General features: G+C 42.1%; 1 protein-coding gene across 4 annotated transcripts in view; it reads left to right on the top strand.

The window, feature by feature from the left end:
• Nucleotides 1–23,480, top strand: part of NOS1 (nitric oxide synthase 1) — a 344,514-nt gene that overhangs the window by 287,538 nt on the left and 33,496 nt on the right. For all 4 annotated transcript variants that reach the window (XM_075835268.1, XM_075835278.1, XM_075835262.1 and 1 more), the window contains exons 4-10: nt 5,210–5,347; nt 5,630–5,775; nt 8,669–8,831; nt 15,353–15,444; nt 17,650–17,791; nt 17,913–18,052; nt 22,193–22,367. In XM_075835268.1, coding sequence (XP_075691383.1) covers nt 5,210–5,347; nt 5,630–5,775; nt 8,669–8,831; nt 15,353–15,444; nt 17,650–17,791; nt 17,913–18,052; nt 22,193–22,367 — 996 coding nt within the window. The remainder of the gene's footprint in view (nt 1–5,209; nt 5,348–5,629; nt 5,776–8,668; nt 8,832–15,352; nt 15,445–17,649; nt 17,792–17,912; nt 18,053–22,192; nt 22,368–23,480) is intronic.

The raw sequence follows: 23,480 nt of genomic DNA, 5'->3' as shown, positions 1-23,480 counted from the left end.
CTATGGTGCTCCCATGAACGGCAAGGTGAGCCCGTTCTCGTAATCGGTGGGAGTCCTAGCGGTCGGACCCCCACCGATCAGATATTTATCACCTATCCTGTGCACAGGTGACAAATATTGATTATAGGAGAAAACCCCTTTAACAGGTAGAGTATTAAAAGAGCTGGGTCTCCATGACAGCACAGTCGATGGAGGTGGCTTCAGGCTACCTCTTGCTCCTGTGAATAACAGTCCGATTTTTCAGGGCAGCTGTTTCTAGACTGTTTTGGAAGTGTTTCTAGGTGAAATAGGGTGAGACTTAAAATTTCCTTCTATTTGGGATTCAATTGTTGGGAGATATGGTCAGTGGCCCAAGGAGGAAATGCAGCGTCCTCTAAGGTCTGATCTGATCTGCAAATGGCTTTATTGTAATATGAAATGCATTTCTATGCTGCTGGTTTACTTTTTTCCACCTTAAATGCCAGTTAATAGTCTGTGTTGTACTTTAGATGTGTTTATTAAACCATTAAATACCATAAAAACTGTTTGCCATATCTAAAGTATTGATTAATTAGTTAATTCTAATATTTTATTGATTCACGTCAATTACGTTGAAGGTGAATGGTTCCCCAGAGTGTCTGGGATTTCCTTTACGCATTCCCTGCACATGCAGATTATGGGTTTCCCCCTCCACATTGAGCTGAATCTTTCTCTCTTTAAAGCTTCATTTAATCCCCTTTGTCGTATTTTGTACTGCTACCCATATTGCATAATCTGCTTTTAGCTTATATTTTCCCTACCAGTCTGGTCCTGATCCACTCTGAAATACCCATCCCCTTGTGAGCAGACACTGGAGCATAATCCATGTTATTCCATTTTGTTTCATCTATTCACCAATATTGTGGATTTAAAGTTCCTATGAGCAGATTTTCTAAAGTGCCAATGATAAACAAGTCCAACATTTAACATAACATATTCTGGTATAAGAATTTAAACATAGAGCTCTATATCCTCCTTGAAATGGATGATAATTATCAGCACAGACACTTTTAAACATCTACTACAATATATATATATATATATATATATAGCAGAAAAATAAATGGCGACAGCACACTGCGAACACTAATGCCACTTAAGCCACTAAATATAAATAAATATGTACAGGGTGGGCCATTTATATGGATACACCTAAATAAAATGGGAATGGTTGGTGATATTAACTTCCTGTTTGTGGCACATTAGTATATGGGAGGGTGGAAACTTTTCAAGCTGGGTGTTGACCATGGCGGCCATTTTGAAGTCGGCCATTTTGTATCCAACTTTAGTTTTTTCAATGGGAAGAGGGTCATGTGACACATCAAACTTATCGAGATTTTCACAAGAAAAACAATGGTGTGCTTGGTTTTAACGTTACTTTATTCTTTCATGAGTTATTTACAAGTTTCTGACCACTTATAAAATGTGTTCAAAGTGCTGCCCATTGTGTTGGATTGTCAATGCAACCCTCTTCTCCCACTCTTCACACACTGATAGCAACACCGCAGAAGAAATGCTAGCACAGCTCTTCCAGTATCCGTAGTTTCAGTTGCTGCACATCTCGTATCTTCACAGCATAGACAATTGCCTTCAGATGACCCCAAAGATAAAAGTCTAAGGGGGTCAGATCGGGAGGCATTTCTTCTGCGGTGTTGCTATCAGTGTGTGAAGAGTGGGAGAAGAGGGTTGCATTGACAACCCAACACAATGGGCAGCACTTTGAACACATTTTATAAGTGGTCAGAAACTTGTAAATAACTCATGAAAGAATAAAGTAACGTTAAAACCAATCACACCATTGTTTTTCTTGTGAAATTCTCGATAAGTTTGATGTGTCACATGACCCTCTTCCCATTGAAAAAAACTAAAGTTGGATACAAAATGGCCGACTTCAAAATGACCACCATGTTCAACACCCAGCTTGAAAAGTTTCCCCCCTCCCATATACTAATGTTCCACAAACAGGAAGTTAATATCCCCAACCATTCCCATTTTATTTAGGCGTATCCATATAAATGGCCCACCCTGTATTACTGCTAAATCTACTTACAAATAGGGAGGTTCTTAGTGCACATTTTGATCATATTGTGTGAGCCCACCTGCCACGACAAGGCGACCTCTGTAAGGTGGGAACCTACGCTGCACATACACCCAGAACTGGGACTAAGCCTACATATATCTGGGGATGGTGGAACCAGCATTAAACTAATTAAAATCACCAAGGGCAGAATGGGAGGAGTGCAAGAACAAAAATGGAGGAAGTCACTAACCCCACATATATGGATCACATAAACACAACAAAAATTTGAACAGCACATTCCAACAAAATGATACAAAACGTGTATGCAGGTGCAAGAACACCTGTGACTGCAAATATACAGCAGAAAAAGAATGGCGACAGCACACTGCGAACACTAATGCCACCTACGCCACTAAATATAAGTAAATATGCACATAAGCTAAATCTACCTACAAATAGGGAGGTTCTTAGTGCACATTTTGATCAAAAAGTGTTTGCCACCTGCCATATATACTACTATAGTAGAATAAATACACATGCTACGACAGTAGAATGATACTACTACTGCGACTACTACTACTACTACTACTACAGCAGAATAGATATACAGTATACATTTTTTGCAGACCAGAGAGTAAAACATTGATTAATGGACATGTATACACACTTCACTATATTCAAATATATCCATACACACATACATGGTAATATAGTAACATATTATGTGAGGCTTAGAAAAAGACACAAGTCCATCCAGTTCAGCCTATTATTCTGTAATATTGATCCAGAGAAAGCCATAAACCCTGATGAGGCAAAAGCCAATTTTTCTCAAATTATATCTCGACTCCAAATATGGCAATTAAAATAAATCCCTGGATCAATGACCAATCTCCAGTAATCTAGTACTCATAACTTGTAATATCATCAAACTCAAGAAAGGCTTCCAAAGCTTTTGTAGTATTTTAGTGAATTCATCATAGCAACTTCCTCTGACAGAGAGTTCCATAATCTGACTGCTCTTACAGTAAAGAATCCTATTCTATGTCGGTGTGGAAACCTTCTTTCCTTTAGATGTAGAGGATGCCTCCTTGTTATAGTTACAGCCCTAAATATAAATTTATCATGAGCGAGATCTCTGTATAGACCGTTAATATATTTATACAAAGTTATTAGGTCACCCCTCAGCCATTTGTTTTCTAAACTAAATAGTCTGAATTTTGATAATTTTTCTGGGTACTGTAATCTACCAAATCAATTTACTACTTTAGTTGCCTGTCTTTGAAGCCGCTCAAGCTCTACTATGTCTTTCTTATGCGCTGGTTCCCAGAACTGTACACAATATTCCATGTGCAGTCTGACTATTGATTTCTAATACCCTTCATCTATGCCCGTTTTGATGCATCCCGTAATCTGATTTGCCTTGGCAGCAGCTGCCTGACACTGGTTGCTACAGTTAGGTTTACTATCAACTAAAATTCTAAGTACTTTTTCATGTCAATTTTACCCAGTGTTTTGCCATTTAGTAAGTAATGGTTATACTTTCCCTTCCCAAGTGCTTAACCTTTCATTTATCAGTGTTAAACATCATTTGCCGCTTCTCAGTCTAAGCCTCCAACTTATCCAGATCCATTTGTGACATAATAGTGTCCTCCTTTGTGTTAATTACTTTACACAGTTTAGTATTATATGCAAAAATTAATATTTTACTGTGCAATTCCTCTACAAGGTCATTCAAAAACATACAGTACTAAAGCATTGATTTCCCCCTTTCTTGCTATAACAGCCAACAATCTTTAGATTTTGGAACATTTCTGCTGAGATTTGTATCCATTCACCCACAGCAGCCACTCAGCAAACCAATTTCTATAGACCTTGCTTTACCATCCTGAAACATGCTGACTAATGGAAGCAGACAAATCTTTAGAATTGTGTAGCTAACTGTAGTATAAAACGTTGTCGTCTAAAAAAAAAAAAGGAGCTAGTTAAACCCATAAAAAAAAGCTATGTATTCCTCATCACCGAACTTTAGAATTGATACTGTACACAGGAAGTATGCTCCGGGCATCCGCTTAATACATTCATCCATTCGAAAATGGTGAAGCGTGATTTACAGTATCACTTCAGAGAATATATTTCAACTGCTCCCACTCTCCCGTGGTGGTGTACTTGACCATGAACACCCAATCCACCAAACCCCCAAAGATGCTTGATTTTTTTTTTAGCAATTGGCATGGCAAAAACGGCAAAATCTACTAATTATATGTGGTGCCTAAACATTTTTGCCCATTTATTGCACTTTCCATACAACTGAGATTTATACATGCATGCTTAGTGCAGTACTGAGAACAATACACATACATATCGTCTATAGACCTAAGACTAGTATACATGCAGCATTTCCATAGACCTGGCAGTAATAAACTTACATACATTTTGCAGATGTTGGTGTAATAGGCAATGAGCTAAAACAAGTCTAATAACCAAACACTTCAGTACAGACATTTTGAGTGTGTGAATCAGAAGCTATAATATTCTTCCATAATACTTTTCTATCTCTATGGGAAGATTTTCACAATATTTATTTAAATAAATGAATTGCTATTCTTGCTATTTGTAAGGGCCAGTTCACACCTGCGTTGGAGGCTGAGTTAGGGGCCTCTGGCGCAGATTCAGCCAAAAATACAGGAAAGAATAGCGCAGCATTCTGCGCTATTGTTTCCGGTAAAGCCACGAACACCCCGGCGGAAACCTAATGGAACGCATTAAAGTCAATGGGTTCCTCGTCCGTCAGTGGTGTCCGTGGTGCAACGGTACTGGCGCTTCCGGTTATTCCCTTGTTTCTACTCCTCTGATGAAGCAGAACAACGGAATAGCGAGCGCAAGTGTGAACCGGCCCTAACTCCAGCCTGCACTGTAGATTGAGATTGAAAAGGAAAATATATGAGACTGTTTCAGATACAATATCGTCTGCATAGCTGCTGCTTGTGCCAACTAAATTAGTTAATTATGAAATGATGTTGGTCTTCTTGTAAAGAATTATTTATTTCTGCCTTGGCTTTATGTCTGAGCTTCGTTGTGCTGCCAAACAGATATATACAACTTAAAACCTTTTTCTCTTCCCTTCTCTCCTTCCCTTTGGGCGTTGGCATTGTTTTCCTTTTATAATTCCAGGTTTCAGCCTCGGGTAGACAGTCCCCTGCAAAGAGCCAGGTGAATGGAAGTCCTTCCAAATGTCCTCGTTATCTGAGAGTGAAAAATTGGGACACAAATGCTGTACTGCATGACACACTGCACTTCAAGGCTTCAATGGTAAGTTATACATGATCAGTGACTATAAGAATTACCATATACCAGGGAAAAGAACAGCGGCACATACATACAAACAAACAAACAATAAAAACACTAGAACTTCCTAAATATATACAGCAAACATGCGTTTAACCCAAGATACTGTGTAATATATGGGCTTGCACATTCAATGAAGTGTGTTGTATAGCATATTGACCTTTACCATTGGAATTATGTACACAATAATTTTTTCTTTTTTAAAAATGGCAGAATTGTAAGTAATAAAGTCTATTTTTCCTTTAGCCTACAACTTGCACACAACAGTTGTGTATGGGAGCTGTCATGACTCCTCCACAGTATGTCCGTAAGCCAGAAGATATCCGCCCTAGAGGGCAGCTTCTTCCCCTTGCCAAGGAATTCATTGACCAATATTACTCTTCAATTAAAAGGTAATACATTTTATAGTACATTGATTTAAAGCAAGAAATGTAGTAGAATATTGTATTTTATGAAAATGGTGAAAAGATGAAGCCGTGTCTGTTTTACTACAATGTACAATATGTAGCATTCTCTGTAAAGCATGTTCTCTCTTCCCTATGCTTGCCCCTACCATCTCGCATACTAACATAGCTGTGCTAACTCACTGTGATTTGTGGATAGATGTTTTCTTCAGTTTGTTATCTTGGTGTTTTCCCATTGACAAGCACCAGTATCAAACTGGTGCAAATAAGGTGGCATAGTAGCTGCATCCACAAAACAGAGTGTATATTTCTATTTAAGATTTATTGTAAGGAACTAAATTGAAGTAAATCCAGATTTGGATTAAAAACTACACTTTATTGAAAAAACAGGATCATTTGAGCAGACGTGGACAGGACCACCAAACTTGCATATTTCGGACCGCAGGGCTTCTTACTCACAGCAATAGATTGAAATATGTAAGTGTGGTGGTCTTGCCTGTGTCTTCTTAAATTTTTGTTTTTTTAGCATAGGTCTAAGTTGCACACTATTTTTAATCTACATAAAAGTTTAGTTATTTTGTAAACACATTACATAACTTATCTTTTACTGATCCTGAGTAACCGTCTTTATTATACTCAAGAGCTGCATTCACTATTCTGCTGACTTAAGCTGAAAAAAATCTCATAGAAGTCTTGGCTGGCTCAATGTTTGCATAAAGCTTGTTCTGGTCTTTTCTATTCCAGGAATTATAGCCTATATACCGATAACTGTACAGTATTCACATGTAGTTAAAAAAAAGCTCTCCCGCTACATTATAAGAGCTCTGCTTTGCTGTTATAATGGAAAGTGTCTTACAACAAGCTTTTTGACAGTTTACAATGACAATATATAAAATTATCATTTAATCCAAACTTGGATTTGCTAAACCTTTCCATTTTTCTGTGAATACACTTAAAGGTGTTCTCCGGGCATTGTATATTGATGACCTATCCTTAGAAAATGTCATCAATATCAGATCGGTAGGACTCTGACCCCTAACACCCCCATGATCAGTTGACTGAAGGGGCCACGGCGACGAACTCTGCAGCCTCTTCAATGTTTACCAGGCACAGCAGCATACACATCCGTAGCAGCTGTGCCTGAGATTACAGCTCAGTTCTATTCTCTTGAATGGACCCCCAAGGATAGGCCATTAATATAAAATGCCTGGGGAACCCCTTTAAGTTGGGTCAGGCATGTTGGATACATGGTGCTCCTAGAGGTTTATTGAAATAAACCTGCATCCTCTGTCTATCCAAATGTGCATATTTATGGGGAAGTCAAGAGATAAAAGGGCCACCATCAGGAATTTCTGGGCCCCATACATTAGAATCAGGAATCTCCCACCACCACCCACACATTACCCACATTATCATTAGACGAAACGACATAGGACTCATGCAGCAGCAGGTGAGCCCCTGTCTTAAAATGTTAGCCATCCCCTGGCAGTCCTGATGGCAGCCCTAAGAAAAGATAGCTGTCAGTCAAAACAAGTGTGTGCAGAGCTGATCTTATCTCTTTTTAATGTCAATTCTTTAGCACTGTAGTCAGCTACACCTATAAAATGACTACCGCTCAGATTAATGGTGTTGCTGTGATAGATAGATAGATAGATAGATAGATAGATAGATAGATAGATAGATAGATAGATAGATAGATAGATAGATAGATAGATAGATAGATAGATAGATAGATAGATAGATAGATAGATATGAGATAGATAGATAGATATGAGATAGATAGATATGAGATAGATAGATAGATAGATAGATAGATAGATAGATAGATAGATAGATAGATAGATAGATAGATAGATAGATAGATAGATAGATAGATAGATAGATAGATAGATAGATAGATAGATAGAGATACTGTTCAGCCATAACATTAAAACCACTTTTCCAGTTATTCAGGTGAAGTGAACAACATTAATTATGATGTTACAATGGCACCTGTCAAAGGGGTGGGGTATTTTGGAAAAGGAACTTGTGGGGTGGCCCCGATATGCAGTGGTTAGTACCTACCAAAAGTGGTTCAAGGAAGGAAAAACGGCAATAGGGGTCAAGGGCCCCGTGGGGAGCACAAACACTTCTGGTTTAATCCCACAGAAGAGCTACCGTAGCACAAATTGTTAAAATTTTTTTTTACTGCTGACTATGATAGAAAAGTGTCAGATCCCACAGTGCGTCGCAGCACAAAGTGCCTACAATGGGAACGTGAGCATCAGAACTGGACCATGGAGCAATGGAAGAAGGCCTGAAATGATGAATTATGTTTTCCTAAACATCATGCAGTCCAAATACACCCCTTCATGGCAATGAAATGACAACCTAAGGTCAGGAGCCCCTTTCAGCAAGATAAATGTGCCCTGCCACAGGACTAAAATGATCTGCTGCTAACATCTGGGTGCCAGATACCACAGGACACCTTCAGAAGTCTTATGGAGTCTATGCATTAACAGGTCAGAAATGTTTTGGTGGCACGAGGGGGACCTACACAATATTAGGCAGGTGGTTTTAATGTTATGGCTGGATGGTGTATTTATGTATATATTGTTGTTAATATTTTAACAAGATCATTGTCAGACATCTGTTAAACGCCTAATCTGCAATATCAGAAAATTGTAAATATTACAGAGAACATGGTTGGCACTCGAGACACATTGGTCATTTGTTTTTTAAATAGTTGATGCTATTATAATCATGTAATGAGCCATACAAAATATTGAGAATTTAATTTGTAATATGCATTGTCATCATTAATCAAGTTTCTCAAACTGTCACTAGTGACACTACATGAAATTTCATGAATGTATAAAATCTTTGACCTTCAATATTTAAGATTTGGCTCTAAAGCTCATGTAGAAAGAATGGAAGAAGTCAGAAATGAAATTGAAGCAACAGATACCTACCAGCTTCGCGACACTGAGTTGATATATGGAGCTAAACATGCATGGCGCAATGCAGCTCGCTGTGTGGGAAGAATCCAGTGGTCCAAACTGCAGGTGGGGTTATCTTCTTTGTGTCCTAAATTTCTATTAGGGACAATGCACACGGCTGTATTATGGATTTGTGTTGTTTGGATCTATAATCTGGATTATGGATATGGCATCATGCTGTACCTTTGTGTGCCTTTGATATGATACAGCTATACACAAAGGTTTTTTTGAGAGGATTCATTTGGAATCTATGAGAAAAAAAAATTGTGGCTTGTCCTAAAAAATGCCGTATTATGATGAATTCTCCGCTAGAAGCATTACTTCTATGTGAGCATATGGCGCCTCACAAAGGGAACCATACAGCAGCACTCGGGATGCATACAGTTCCACATTAGGGACCAAGAGGGAATACTTGCCCCACCGTGTAGGGTCTGTGCATGTGACTTTGTGGTGTGCATTGCCCATTAAACTATTCACAGTACTGTAACAGCAGGGTTGGCTCCAGGTTTATGTGGGCTCTTGGGCGACACAGACTAAGTTGGCACTTTGCGGGGGAATTTATGGTGCCCCCATATAAAAATTAGGCCCTGTTTATGCCCCCATAAAGAAGTTAGGCCCCTAGTTTGTACCCCCATAAATTTAGTGCCCACTGTAGATAGTGCCACACAGCCCCCTCCGTGACAGTGCCACACAGCCCCCCTCCCAGGTAGTGCCACACAGCCCCCCTCCAGGGTAGTACCACACAGCCCCCCTCCCAGGTAGTGCCACACAACCCCCCTCCCAGGTAGTGACACACAGCCCCCCTCCTAGGTAGTGCCACACAACCCCTTCCTGGGTAGTGCCACACTGCCCCCTCCTGGGGAGTGCCACACTGCCCCCTCCCAGGTAGTGCCACACAGCCCCCCTCCCAGGTAGTGACACATAGCCCCCCTCCCTGGCAGTGCCACAGAGCCCCCCCACCCTGGTAGTGCCACACAGCCCCCTCCCTGGTAGTACTACACAGCCCCCCCTGTAAGTAGTACATTTGGGGCTCCCTCTAGGAGCGGAATCCCCAATCAGACCATTGCCGACCAGGGACCATGTCTGCTCCTGACATCATTGTCCATATATGGACAGCAATGTCAGGGCCAACCCCAGAGCTAAAGTCCCTGGGAGATGCTACTAGCACTCTGCCTGGGAGTCTATAGCCAAGTAAATGGCAGAGTGGGGAGCTAACTCCTTGCTTTGCCATAGCATTCAATAGTATCTGCATCCTAAAGACGCAGAAACTATTGAATGTGGCATCACTGCTACCGTCCCCTGGGCATGGGAGGGGCGTGGCGGCTGGTGGCACAGGCCATCTCATGCCGTGGGCACCGTAGCAGCCACTATGGCTGCTACAGCAGTAGTTACACCGCCTCCTAGACATGGCTCCCTCTAGAAGCAGAATCCCTTTGGCAACACTCTGGCCGGGGATTCCACTCCTGGAGGAGCAATGACCGCAGCGTCAGCACCCGGCAGCCGAGTGGGACCCTCCAAAGGGCAGTGGGATAATAATAATAATAATCTTTATTTATATAGCGCCAACATATTACGCAGCACTTTACAATTTAGAGGGGACATGAAACAAACAATATCAGACATTACATAGTGACAAAGTTCATTTACAATTCAAACCTGGGGAGTGAGGACCCTGCTCGCAAGAGCTTACAATCTATGAGGACATAAGGGAGACACCAAGTGTAACAGTGTTTGTTCTGTACAATGGTCCGGCCATTTTTATACACATGCGGTGGTAACATAAAGCTGCATGAGCCGGTCACCAGCCAGTATCCGTGTATGACGGACATGAAGAGAAGGAGTGTGAGGGAATCTTATTCTGATGACTAATCTAAAAGGAGGGCCATGGAAAGGAGTCAGATTAGGGAATGTTATAGGCCTGTCTAAATAGATGTGTTTTCAGGGCACGTTTAAAACTGTGGATATTGGGAATTAATCGGATTGTCTGGGGTAGCACATTCCAGAGGACTGGTGCAGCACGAGAGAAATCCTGGAGACGGTAGTGGGAGGTTCGGATTATGGAGGATTTTAATCTAAGGTCGTTGGCAGAACGTAGAGCCCGAGTAGGGTGGTAGACAGAGATGAGGGAGGAGATGTAAGGAGGTGCAGCACTGTGGAGAGCTTTGTGGGTGAGAGTAATAAGTTTGAATTTTATTCGGAAGGGGATGGGCAACCAGTGCAGTGACTGGCACAGATTAGAGGCGTTGGTGTAGCGGTTGGTCATAAAGATGAGCCTGGCTGCTGCATTGAGGATAGATTGGAGAGGGGAGAGTTTAGTGAGGAGAAGACCGACTAGTAATGAGTTACAGTAGTCAAGACGAGAGTGAATCAGAGCAACAATGAGAGTTTTGGCGGTTTCCTCCATAAGAAAAGAGCCGATTCTGGAGATGTTTTTGAGGTGAAAATGACAGGAGCGTGAAAGTGATTGTATGTGAGGAGTAAAGGAAAGATCTGAGTCAAAAATAACCCCGAGACAGCGGGCGTGCTGCTTAGGAGTGATGGTAGATCCACACACAGAGATGGAGACATCAGGTTTAGGGAGGTTAGTAGATGGTGGGAACACAAGGAGCTCAGTTTTAGAAAGATTCAGTATCAGATAGAGAGAGGACATGATGTTAGAGACAGCGGACAGACAATCACTGGTGTTCTGTATTAGAGCAGGGGTGATGTCACGGGAAGAGGTATATAATTGGGTGTCATCAGCGTAGAGATGGTACTGGAAGCCAAATCTGCTGATGGTTTGTCCAATAGGAGCTGTGTAGAGAGAAAATAGCAGCGGACCTAGGACTGATCCCTGAGGAACCCCGATAGCAAGGGGAAGAGGAGAAGAAGTGGAACCAGCAAATGACACACTGAATGAGCGGTCAGAGAGATAGGAGGAAAACCAAGAGAGAGCCGCGTCCTTGAGGCCAATAGAGTGGAGCATGTTAAGTAGGAGTTTGTGGTCTACAGTGTCAAAGGCTGCAGAGAGATCCAAAAGAATCAGGAGAGAGGATTTACCGTCCGATTTAGCCGCCAAGAGATCATTTGAGACTTTAGTAAGGGCAGTTTCTGTGGAGTGTAGAGTGCGGAAAGCAGATTGTAAGGGGTCAAGAATAGAGTTAGCAGAGAGATAGCGGATAAGGCGAGAGTAGACCAAGCGTTCCAGGAGTTTGGAGATGAAGGGCAGATTAGAGACTGGTCGGTAGTTGGCAGCGCTGGATGGGTCAAAAGTTGGTTTTTTCAGTAATGGGTTTATAATGGCATGTTTAAAAGCGGAGGGAAAGATACCAGAGGAAAGAGAGGTTAAATATGTTAGTCAGGTGACTAGTGATAGCTGGGGAGAGGGACTGGAGGAGGTGTGAGGGGACAGGATCACTAGGGCAGGTAGTAGGACGAGAAGAAGAGAGGAGCCTCGAGACTTCTTCTTCAGTTATTGGGTCAAATGCTGAGAGTGAAGAAGAGGGAGTGCGGGAGGGAAGGGGATCAATGTTACTAGGGGACTGGGAGATAATATCATGCCGGATGTTATCAATTTTAACTTTAAAATAATTGGCCATGTCTTCAGCACTGAGATCTGTGATTGGCGTCTGCACTTTAGGACTAAGGAGGGAGTGAAAAGTATCAAAGAGGCGTTTTGGATTATTAGATAGTGTGGAGATGAGAGAAGTGAAATAGACTTGTTTGGCGCGGTGAAGGGCAGAGTTGTAAGTTTTGAGCATAAATTTGTAATGGAGGAAATCTGCATCCAAATGCAATTTTCTCCACAGTCGTTCGGCACATCTCAAGCACCGCTGAAGAAAGCGGGATTGAGGCGTGTGCCAGGGTCGTCGTCGTCTTTGTCGGGTGGTTCGGAGTGTAGGGGGGCTGCTTCATCCAATGCATTTTTGAGAGTGTTATTGTAAAGTTTGGCAGCCAGATTGGGACAGGAGAGATAAGAGATAGGGGACAATGAGGACTGTAGACTCTCTATGAGTTTCACAGTGTTAATGGCATGTAGATTTCTTTATGTCTGATACGTAGGGATGACCTGAGGAGGCAGAGAATATTTGATAGTAAAGGAGAGAAGATTGTGGTCAGAAAGCGGGAGAGGAGAGTTAATAAAGTCAGAAACTGAGCAGAGCCGGAAGAAGACCAGGTCAAGCGAATGCCCGTCCTCATGTGTAGGAGAGTTAGTAAGTTGTGACAAACCTAGGGACGAGGTTAAAGGCATGGTGTTGCCAGAAAAACATGTTTTTTTTTTAAAAATTAAACATTTAGTGTGTGGGTGATTAAACATGGTTCAAATTTTTTTTATTTTTTTCACGAGTCAGGAAATAGTCAGGAAATATTATAAATTAATTCTAATTTATAATACTACCCATTTTTGGTCACTAGATGGAGCTAGTTCCCAAAATTGCAGCATTGCAACATTGGGTTAAAAGCCCTCGCTCTAGTGAGCTCTCAGCATCCCCCCCTCCTTTATCCTGGCTAGTGCCGGGATAAACGAGGGGTTTGAAAGGTTTAACCTCCTACACTGTGTGTCGCCATTTTTTGAGGTAACCCACAGTGTAGTAGGTTTACATACAGTAGTAAACACACACAAACACTAACATACATTGAAATGTCTTACCTGCTCCTGCCGCCGCGGCTCCCTCCGGCCCGTCCGCTCCCTTTGCTGCCGCTGTTCCATGTGCACAAGTCCGGAAGCCGCGACCGGAAGTAGTAATATTACAGTCCGGCCGCGACTTCCGGTCCACAGGAAAATGGCGCCGGACGGCGCCAATTTCGAATAGGACTGTGTGGGAGCGGCGCATGCGCAGTTCCCACACAGACGCCGTACACGGACGTGAATGGGACGGGAGCCGTTCACAGTCCCTATGGGACTGTGGCTGCCGTACTCCATGTCTGTGTGTGTCGTTAATCGACACACACAGAAATGGAACAAAAAATGGCAGCCCCCATAGGGAAGAAAAAGTGTAAAAATAAGAAAAAGTAAAACACAAACACACAAATGAATAAAAACGTTTTTATTAAAGCACTAACATCTTTAACATATAAAAAAAATTATTTGCCATGACACTGTTCCTTTAAAGATAGAAACTGGGAGGCAGATGAGGAGATTGGGTTATCAATGGTGATGTTGAAGTCACCCATGATGAGAGTGGGTGTTTCAGAGGATAGAAATTGTGGAAGGCAGGCAGCAAAATGATCCAGGAATTGGCGGGGTGAGCCCAGGGGGCGGTAGACAACTGCCACTCGGAGGGAAAAAGGGTGAAAGAGTCTGAGGGTGTGAACTTCAAAAGAGGGAAATGTGAGTGAGGGTACCAGGGGAATGACCTCTAAAGTGTCGTGTGGGGAAAGAAGTATACCTACTCCTCCACCCTGCCTGTGCTCAGGTCTGGGGGCATGAGCGAAGTGGAGACCACCATAAGATAGAGCAGTAGGGGAAGCAGTGTCAGACAGGTGTAGCCATGTTTCTGTAAGAGCCAGAAGGTTGAGAGAGTTAGAAAGGAATAAGTCATGAATAAAGGTGAGCTTGTTGCACACGGACCGAGAATTCCAGAGAGCACAGGAGAAGACATACAAGGAATGGCAAGAAGATTTGCAGGGTTTCTATGTGTGGCAGGTAAGGGGTTGAGCTTGGCAGAAGAAAAGGGAGAACCAGGGTTGGGAGAGATGTCCCCTGCAGCGAATAGCAGGAGAATGAAGAGAGACAGCAAATGGTTCTGTGATTTGAGAGGGTTTTTTATGTTGGGTAGTGGGATGAGATGGGTTAAGTTGACTGAGGAAAGTGAATAGTGAATGGGAGCTGTACATGGGTGAGGCAAGGAGAGAGGGACTAATGTGGACTGTTTTTTGGCAAGGCTTAAATGGGCGATAGGATTGTAAACCAAGAGCAGCTATAATGATCAGAGCGGTAGCAAACATGTTTGTTTGTAAACAGAGTTTGAAATCTAATAATTAGAGTGTGATAGTTTGTTTGTTTTTCTAATGCAGCTTACCTGTCACTGACCCTGTGCAACTGCCATTTATAACTGCCATTTATAACTGCCATGTATAACTGCCATGTATAACTGCCAGGACACTTTGACAGTATGGCACTTTGACAGAGATGACTTCTGCCTTCGTGCCCCCTGCACGAGTTCCTTCCCCATATGCTACATCTAAATTTATAGGGGAGTAGATGCTCAGATCTAGGCCTAATTAAGCTCGTTCGGCTATTAATCAAATCAACTAGACACATGAGGTGAAAAGCTATGCAGAGATAAACAAACAAACTAGCAGGTCTGGATGATCATAAAACTTAACGACGATCAAACACTTTGACAAAAGTTAGAGATAACATTAGACTATATAGGAAGAAAGGAAAGCAGAGTTCTATACCATAAAATACAAGTTTCAGCTTTTTAAAATGCAGCTACAGCAGAGATGAAGTTCATGCAGGAATGAAATGGATTATGAGCCTGCACTTGCCCGGGTTCGCCGGGTGCTGACGCCGGCCCTGTGTACTAGTTCGGAGTCTTGCAATGTGTTAGAAATAACTCATCTTGGGACAATGACAATATATTTTTCTTATACTGTCACAGGTTTTCGACGCTCGTGATTGTACCACTGCACATGGAATGTATAATTACATCTGCAACCACATCAAGTATGCCACAAACAAAGGCAACCTCAGGTGAGACTTCAGTGTTCATGAATGAAAACAGAAAGCAATAAGCTTTTTTAAAAAAAATAAAAAAACACAAAAATATTAAGAAAAACATAGTGTATATACAAATAAGAAACTACTTTGCAGGAAAGGCGATGTCATAGATATCAGTATAACATACTCATGTACATTTATACATCACTATAGCACACATGCACCTTTAGTCATCCTACAAGTCATTTTGCTAATTTTGTGCCTTAGATCTGCCTATTAATATGGTTAATAAAGTATATTCAAAGGTATATATTTTAATTAAAGGGGTTGTCCAGGATTAGAAAAAAGGTTCTGCTTTTTCCCCCCAGAAACAGAGCCACATCTGTAAAATATACATAAAGCACAAAAAAACAAAACCTGACACAATAACGTCAGCACAAAAAATTAACAAAGTTATGGCTTTTAGAATGCAGTGAGGCAAAAACGGAAAAATATGCTGTGTCCTTAAGGCCAAAATATACTGCATCCTTAACCCCTTTGCGCACCTCGACGTGCCATCACGTCCTGGTGCAGGGGGGGGTAATGTATGGAGCGCCCTCACACGCTGAGCGTGCTCCATACGCTGCAGGTGCCAGCTGGGTTTTACAGCTGACACCCGAGGCTAACGGCCAGGAACAGCGATCGTGCTATTCCTGACCGTTTAACCCCTCAAATGCTTCGGTTAATTGTGTCCGCAGCATGTGAGGCGTTGAAAAAGAGGAGGGTGGCCCACTCTGCCACCTCTTCACCCCCCCCCTGCAATGAGATCGGGGGGTGCCGATGTTTGTCATGGCAGCCCAGGGGCCTAATGAAGGCCCCCAGGACAGCCTTCACTCTGCCTCTGTTAATAGCTTAATAGAGGCCTGTAAAAAGTCCCCTAGGGGGGCGAATAAAATGTGAAAACAAAACTGAAATAAAGTTTTAATTAGTGAAAAATATTATTAAAAGTTAAAAAAAAACAAGCTTTTCCCATTTTTACTCTAAAGTAATGTAAAAAATAAAAAAAGTAAACAAAATTGGTATTGCTGTGTCCGTAAAAGTTGAAACTATTACAGTATAGCGTTACTTACCGCGCATGGTGGGCGCCGTAAAAAATAAAAAATGTATAGGGCCAAGATCACTGTTTTTTGGTGAACTTAGCTCTCAAAAAAAGTGTAGTAAAAAGTGATCAAAAAGTTGTATGTACTAACCAATGGCACCAATAAAAACTACAGATTGTCCCGCAAAAAATAAGCCCTCACACCGCTCAATCGACAAAAAAATAAAAAAAGTTATGTCTAACAGAATGTAGCAACACAAAACAATTTTTTTTTAACAAAGTTGTTTTAACAAAAGTAGTAAAATATAAATAAACCTATATCATTTGGTATCACCTTAATCGTATTGAGAAACAGAATAAAGATAAGTTGTCATTTTTACCGCACGGTTAAAGCCGTAAAAACGAAACCCAAAAAACAATGGAGGAATCACAGTTTTTTTCCAATTTCAGCCCGCAAAGAAGTTTATTTCCATTTCCAGTACATTATATGGTACTTTAAATGCTACCAATAGAAACTACAACTCCTCCTGCGAAAAATAAGCCCTCAAATCACTCTATTGACTAAAAAATGTAAAAGATATGGCTCTTGAAAGGCGGGGAGTGAAAAACAAAAATTCAACATAAAAAAATGTCTCAGTCCTGAAGGGGTTAAAGACTGGAGCTATTTACAGACCTTTCAAACCTGACAGCCATAGTCTATAGGAATACATTTAGAAGTGCAACAAAATTTTTATGTAAATGTTGCGTGAATTCTACGGTATTGTCCACATAGCCCCAGCTTTAACCACTAATATTATATTTTTACTTGTGATGTTCTCTTTATCATTTTTTAGGTACATTTTGCATATAATTCAGGAAATCAATTCCAGTTTATGTGAAAAAGAGCAACTTTTAGAATGTCATTTAGTGGAATGGCTATGGGCTGGCATCCTATCTGATTGGGGGCATGCAGTGAAAGGGGGGGGGCAGTGCTATGCTACCTTGCCCCTCACCTTCATTTCATAAAAGGAGAGAAACTTGATATGGGATCTTGTGTTGGCTTCATGCTGTTTTACTGTGAGAACCAACACATAGTTTACTTATGGATAATAAGTTGATCTTTGTATTATTCATTATAATACACCATATTTCATTGAAGCACATTTTACATCTCTTCACAGATCAGCAATCACTATTTTCCCCCAAAGAACAGACGGAAAACATGACTTCAGGATCTGGAATGCACAACTTATCCGTTACGCAGGATACAAGCAGCCTGATGGCTCAGTGCTTGGGGACCCAGCTAATGTAGAGTTAACTGAGGTAATCGCATTATCGAGCTGGTCATATATTTAGTCAGAATGTGAGGGTTGCCCGGTCATGAAGGGATGCAAACAGTTCCTCTAATTCTATCTCCTTCATTTAAAATTATTTCTATTGGCAGATTTGTATTCAGCAAGGCTGGAAGGCTCCACACAGCCGTTTTGATGTCCTCCCTCTCGTTCTTCAAGCAGATGGCAATGATCCTGAACTGTTTGAGATCCCTCCAGAAATGATTATGGAGGTCCAAATCCGCCATCCTAAGTACGACAACCAGACCTTATCCAAAGACGTATTGATTATAGTGCTATCAGTTAATGCTGTGCTTGTGCGGTTGTGGCAAAATACAGTTATACAAATATCCATAAATAAAGAGTAAAGTCAGAAATGATGTCATTAGACTACAGTTATAATTGTACTAAATGAGATAGGAAAAAAACCCAACACAGTAAAATAAGGTTTAGCTGCGTAATCGAAATTCTCAATTCTGCCTGGCTGTCATGACTGTCACAAATGCTCCGCAAATGCTTCTAGGGGAGATAATCTGAGTAATATGGCATCTGAAGGAACAAGGCACAATTTTTTTTTGTCAGAAAGAATAAAAAAAATGTTGTATGCCTCAGTATAAAGTGGACTTCTATGGGTGATCCGTTATGGATGCGTACAACGGGAAACGTACAGAACCGTAATAGAGCCGGGTAAATGGGTCCTAATGTGAATTTCTATTGCACTTGATGTTGTAATGGAATTATCATAAATTATCATTTATTGACCACACTGCATAGATGTAAATTTTCCATTTTATACAGTATTATTAAAGAATGAACCACGTCATATATACATAAGCCCCTGTGTGCACTGGCGTAGCTATAGGGGTCGCAGCGGTCGCAATTGCGACCGGGCCCCGAAGCCAGGGGGGCCCATGGCCCCCCGCACCACATCAATAAAAAGTTACTATAGTAACTCGGGCCGCGGGCCCCTGTTACTATAGTAACATACTTTACTTACCTTCCTGGTTCCGGATCGCAGCGGAGGTCCTGACGTCAAGCGCTGTGCGCAGCGCATGACGTCACAGCGCTATGCCGCCGCGCACAGCATCGAGACGACAGAACTCCCGCCGCGGCCGAAGAGGAAGGTAAGGTTAGCCCTGACTGGCGGGGTCTGACTCCCGGGACCCTCCAATCAGCTGTTTTGAAAGGGCCGCAGCACTCGTACGAGAGCTGCTCCCCTTCATTCCTGTCACTTCATTCCGGTCACACTGTGAATCGGTGTCGGCGATTCACAGTGTGGGCGAGTAGTGAAATGAAGGGGAAGCAGCTCTCGTACGAGTGCTGCGGCCCCTTCAAAACAGCTGATTTGCGGGTCCCGGGCGACACATCAGCTATTGATGGCCTATCCTGTGGATAGGCCATCAATGTTTAGGGACTGCACAACCCCTAAGCCTACGATGTATCAGGCTTAGGGGGCCCATGAGACAGGATCACAGATTGTGTGATCCTGTCTGCTGGGCCCTGTATCTAAGCCAATCACATGGTAGGCTTAGATACATGGCCCATGCGTGATCCTGTCTGCTGGGCCCTGTATCTAAGCCAATCACATGGTAGGCTTAGATACATGGCCCATGTGTGATCCTGTCTGCTGGGCCCTGTATCTAAGCCTACCACACTGTAGGTTTAGATACAGGGCCCCAGCACACAGTAATCTTATACTGTATAAGATTACTGTCTGCTGGACCCTGTATCTAAGCCTACCTTGTGGTAGGCTTAGATACAGGGTCCCACAGACAGTATCACACATGGGCCCTGTATCTAAGCCTTAGGGTATGTGCACAGACACTAATTACGTCCGTAATTGACGGACGTATTTCGGCCGCAAGTACCGGACCGAACACAGTGCAGGGAGCCGGGCTCCTAGCATTATAGTTATGTACGATGCTAGGAGTCCCTGGCTCGCTGCAGGACAACTGTCCCATACTGTAACATGTTTTCAGTACGGGACAGTTGTCCGGCAGCGAGGCAGGGACTCCTAGCGTCGTACATAAGTATGATGCTAGGAGCCCGGCTCCCTGCACTGTGTTTGGTCCAGGACTTGCGGCCGAAATACGCCCGTCAATTATGGACGTAATTAGTGTGTGTGCACATACCCTAACACATGTGTTACTAAGCATTTTTTGTGTGTTTTCTTACAGGTTCGGTCGTTGGACTACGGCGGATTCCAGGACTACTTCGATGACAGCTTTTTTTTTTATTAATAAAATGGTTAATGAGGGCTGTGTGGTTTTTTTTTTAATTTCAATAAAATATTTTTTCTATGTCTTTGTGTTTTTTTTTTTAAACTACATTACTACCGCCTTAGTAATGGCCGCCGGCTGATTGACAGCATCCATTGCTAAGGTGGGGCTTAGTGTTAGCGGATGCAGAGGCTAACACTAACCCCCTTTATTACCCCGGTACCCACCGCCACCAGGGGTGCTGGGAAGAGCCGGGTACGATCCAGTACCTGACCATCTGTAGTGATGGTCGGCCACTGGGGTGGCCGCAGGCTGGTATTATCAGGAGGGGAAAGGCTAAAAACAGTGGCCCTTCCCATCCTGGTAATGCTGCCTGCTGCTGCTTTATTGTATCTGGCTGGTTATGAAAATGGGGGGGACCCCACGTCATTTAAAAAATAAAATAATAAATAAATAATTGGAAAGAACGATGTCGGGTCCCCCCCAATTTTCATAACCAGCCAGATACAACACAGCAGCAGCAGGCAGCATTACAAGGGTGGGAAGGGCCACTGTTTTTGGCCTTCCCCAGCCTAATACTACCAGCCTGCGGCCACCCCGGTGCCTGCCCGTCACTACAGATGGTCGGATACTGGTTTCTACCCGTCTCTTCCCAGTACACCTGGTGGCGGTGGGTACCGGGGTAATAATGGGGGTTAGTGTAGCCTCTGCACCGGCTAACATTAAGCCTCGTCTTAGTAATGGAGGTTGTCAATCAGCCAGCGGCCATTACTAAGGCGGTGATAATAAAGTTTAAAAAGATACAAGCACATAGAAAAAATATTTTATTGAAATAAAAAAACACAGCCCTCATTAACCATTTTATTGAGAATAAAAAAAACGCCGTCATTGAAGTCCTCGTATCCGAAGTCCAACAACCGAACCTGTAAAAAAAACACAAACACAAAAATAATCAGTAACACATAAAGAAGCAAAATTATTATTCTTACCTATCCTGGGTCCAGCGCTGGAGCCGCAATGTCAGCGAGCTGGGCCCTGTATCTAATCCTATCATGTGTGATACAGTTTGCTGAGCTGTGTATCTAATCCAATCATGTATGATACTGTCTGCTGGGCCCTATATCTAATCGTATCTTGTGTGATACTGTCTGCTGGGCCCTATATCTAATCCGATCATGTGTGATACTGTCTGCTGAGCCACTGTATCTAATCATATCGTGTGGTACTGTCTGCTGAGCCACTGTATCTAATCCTATCATGTGTGGTACTGTCTGCTGAGCCACTGTATCTAATCCTATCATGTGTGATACTGTCTGCTGGGCCACTGTATCTAATCCTATCATGTGTGATACTGTCTGCTGAGCTGTGTATCTAATCCTATCATGTGTGATACTGCCTTCTGAGCCACTGTATCTAATCCTATCATGTGTGATACTGTCTGCTCAGCCACTGTATCTAATCCTATCCATAGTTTATAGGGTCGTAGTGCTATAGATATGCTATGCTGTCTCATATACACACTTTTTTTGGGGGCGGACACATATGTATTGGGGCTATTTCCCGGACATTTTAAGCCCTGAGGGTATGTTCACACGGCAGCGTCCGTTACGGCTGAAATTACTGTGCTGTTTTCAGAAGAAAACAGCACCGTAATTTCAGCCGTAATGGCATGTGCAGGCGTCTTTTGCTGCGTCCATTACGGAAGTAACTGAAGCTGGTTTTCCATGGAGTCCATGGAAAACGGCTCCATTTACGTCTGAAGAAGTGAGAGGCACTTTTTTACGCGCCGCCTTTTGACAGCGACGCGTAAAAAAAAATGACCGTCGGCACAGAACATCGTAAGACACATTCAAATGAATGGGCAGATGTTTGCCGACGCTTTTGAGCCGCATTTTCGGACGTAATTCAATGCTAAAACGCCCGAATTACGTCCGTAAATAGTGTGTGTGAACCCAGCCTTAGTGACGCCCCGGCTGCTAGTGCTGCATTGTTGGGTCACTTAGGAGACCCAGCGATGCAGCTGAAAGCGGACCGTCGGCCATGAGAAGTTTGCGGGGGGGGGCCCAGTAAGAATTTTTGCATCGGGGCCCATGAGCCTCTAGCTACGCCCCTGCCTGTGTGTATATAATTTAGCACCACTATAATATTATGTCCTTTCTAATTCTGGTCCTCAGGTTAGAGTGGTTCAAAGATCTGGATCTGAAGTGGTATGGATTACCAGCTGTGTCCAGTTTGCTACTAGAGGTCGGAGGCCTGGAGTTTACTGCTTGTCCTTTCAGTGGATGGTACATGGGGACTGAAATTGGAGTTCGGGATTACTGTGATAACTACCGCTATAACATACTGGAGGTACTGTGGCCTGGTAAAGAGCTCCACCTTTTGGTAGCATTAGTTAACGAAACGTCACTTTAAATGTATTGGTGACATTTTACTGTGCACTACATTTTACATGACATTTTTTAATGTTGATTTATATATAGAATATACAATAGGTGGACAGAGTCAACAAAAAAATAAACCAAAAATATTTTACACTTTCATTAATTGCCGAGTTTCTTTATTCAAAGGAGTCAACATTTTGGATGGGGCATGTAATATTCTCCATTGATAAAATATCATATTGTTAGCCAGTCTTAGGGAATTTGTAAAGTTTTAATAATATTAAAATGCAAGAACAATCCTTAGCTCAACGCACAAATATCCACACATACCATAAAGATGTACAAAAAAAAGTGATTTGAGAGGCTACATAAGTGGTGCAGTCAGTATCACGTGTACAATGGAACATAAAAAACCTACTAAAATACTGTCACAACTACATTAGAAAATAGAAAGAATAATAGAAAAAATGCATGTAAAATATATTTTGCATCTCGATTATATTACATCATTCTGAGCATTTTTTTTTACGGGGGACATACTACTAAAATACAAATGATGATTATAACAGCTATAGTTTAGTCCTCTATGAATATATTTTATACAGCTGGTGTTTTGTTTGTGAAAGGGTAACCCAAGATATCTATATTTTTTTTATTTAGCCCTCGTATTCTTGAAGAATAAAAAACGATTTTCAACACGATGAGTGGAAATTTATATAAAGAAAGTTTATAAACTATGTGCATCTCTGGTCGTCCGTGCACCAGAATGTGAAATCCATGGCAACCACGAGCTGGTGTAAATGTGCGCAATAATTTACGTTAGTTTGTGGCGTAAATTATGATACATTTCTCAAACTGTGGGTGGCCCCATCCCCTTTTTAAAAAAGTGTGGTGAGGGGTGAAAATTTTGCAAAATTTGAATTTTTTTATGCAAATTGCGACTTTTGTGAAATTTGCAGCTTTTCTACCCCAAGGAACTGGCGTAGAAAAATTAATAAAATGTATTCAGAAGAGTTGGAGCTCTGTATCAGAAAAATGGAGTTCAGACTGTTCTAAACATGTCTTATAATTTATTAGCACA

Source organism: Rhinoderma darwinii, chromosome 1 (assembly GCF_050947455.1).
Source record: "Rhinoderma darwinii isolate aRhiDar2 chromosome 1, aRhiDar2.hap1, whole genome shotgun sequence".
Classification (NCBI taxonomy): Eukaryota; Metazoa; Chordata; class Amphibia; order Anura; family Rhinodermatidae; genus Rhinoderma; species Rhinoderma darwinii.
The sequence above is the reverse complement of the archived record's forward strand: the minus strand, read 5'-3'. Positions and strand labels throughout refer to the sequence as shown.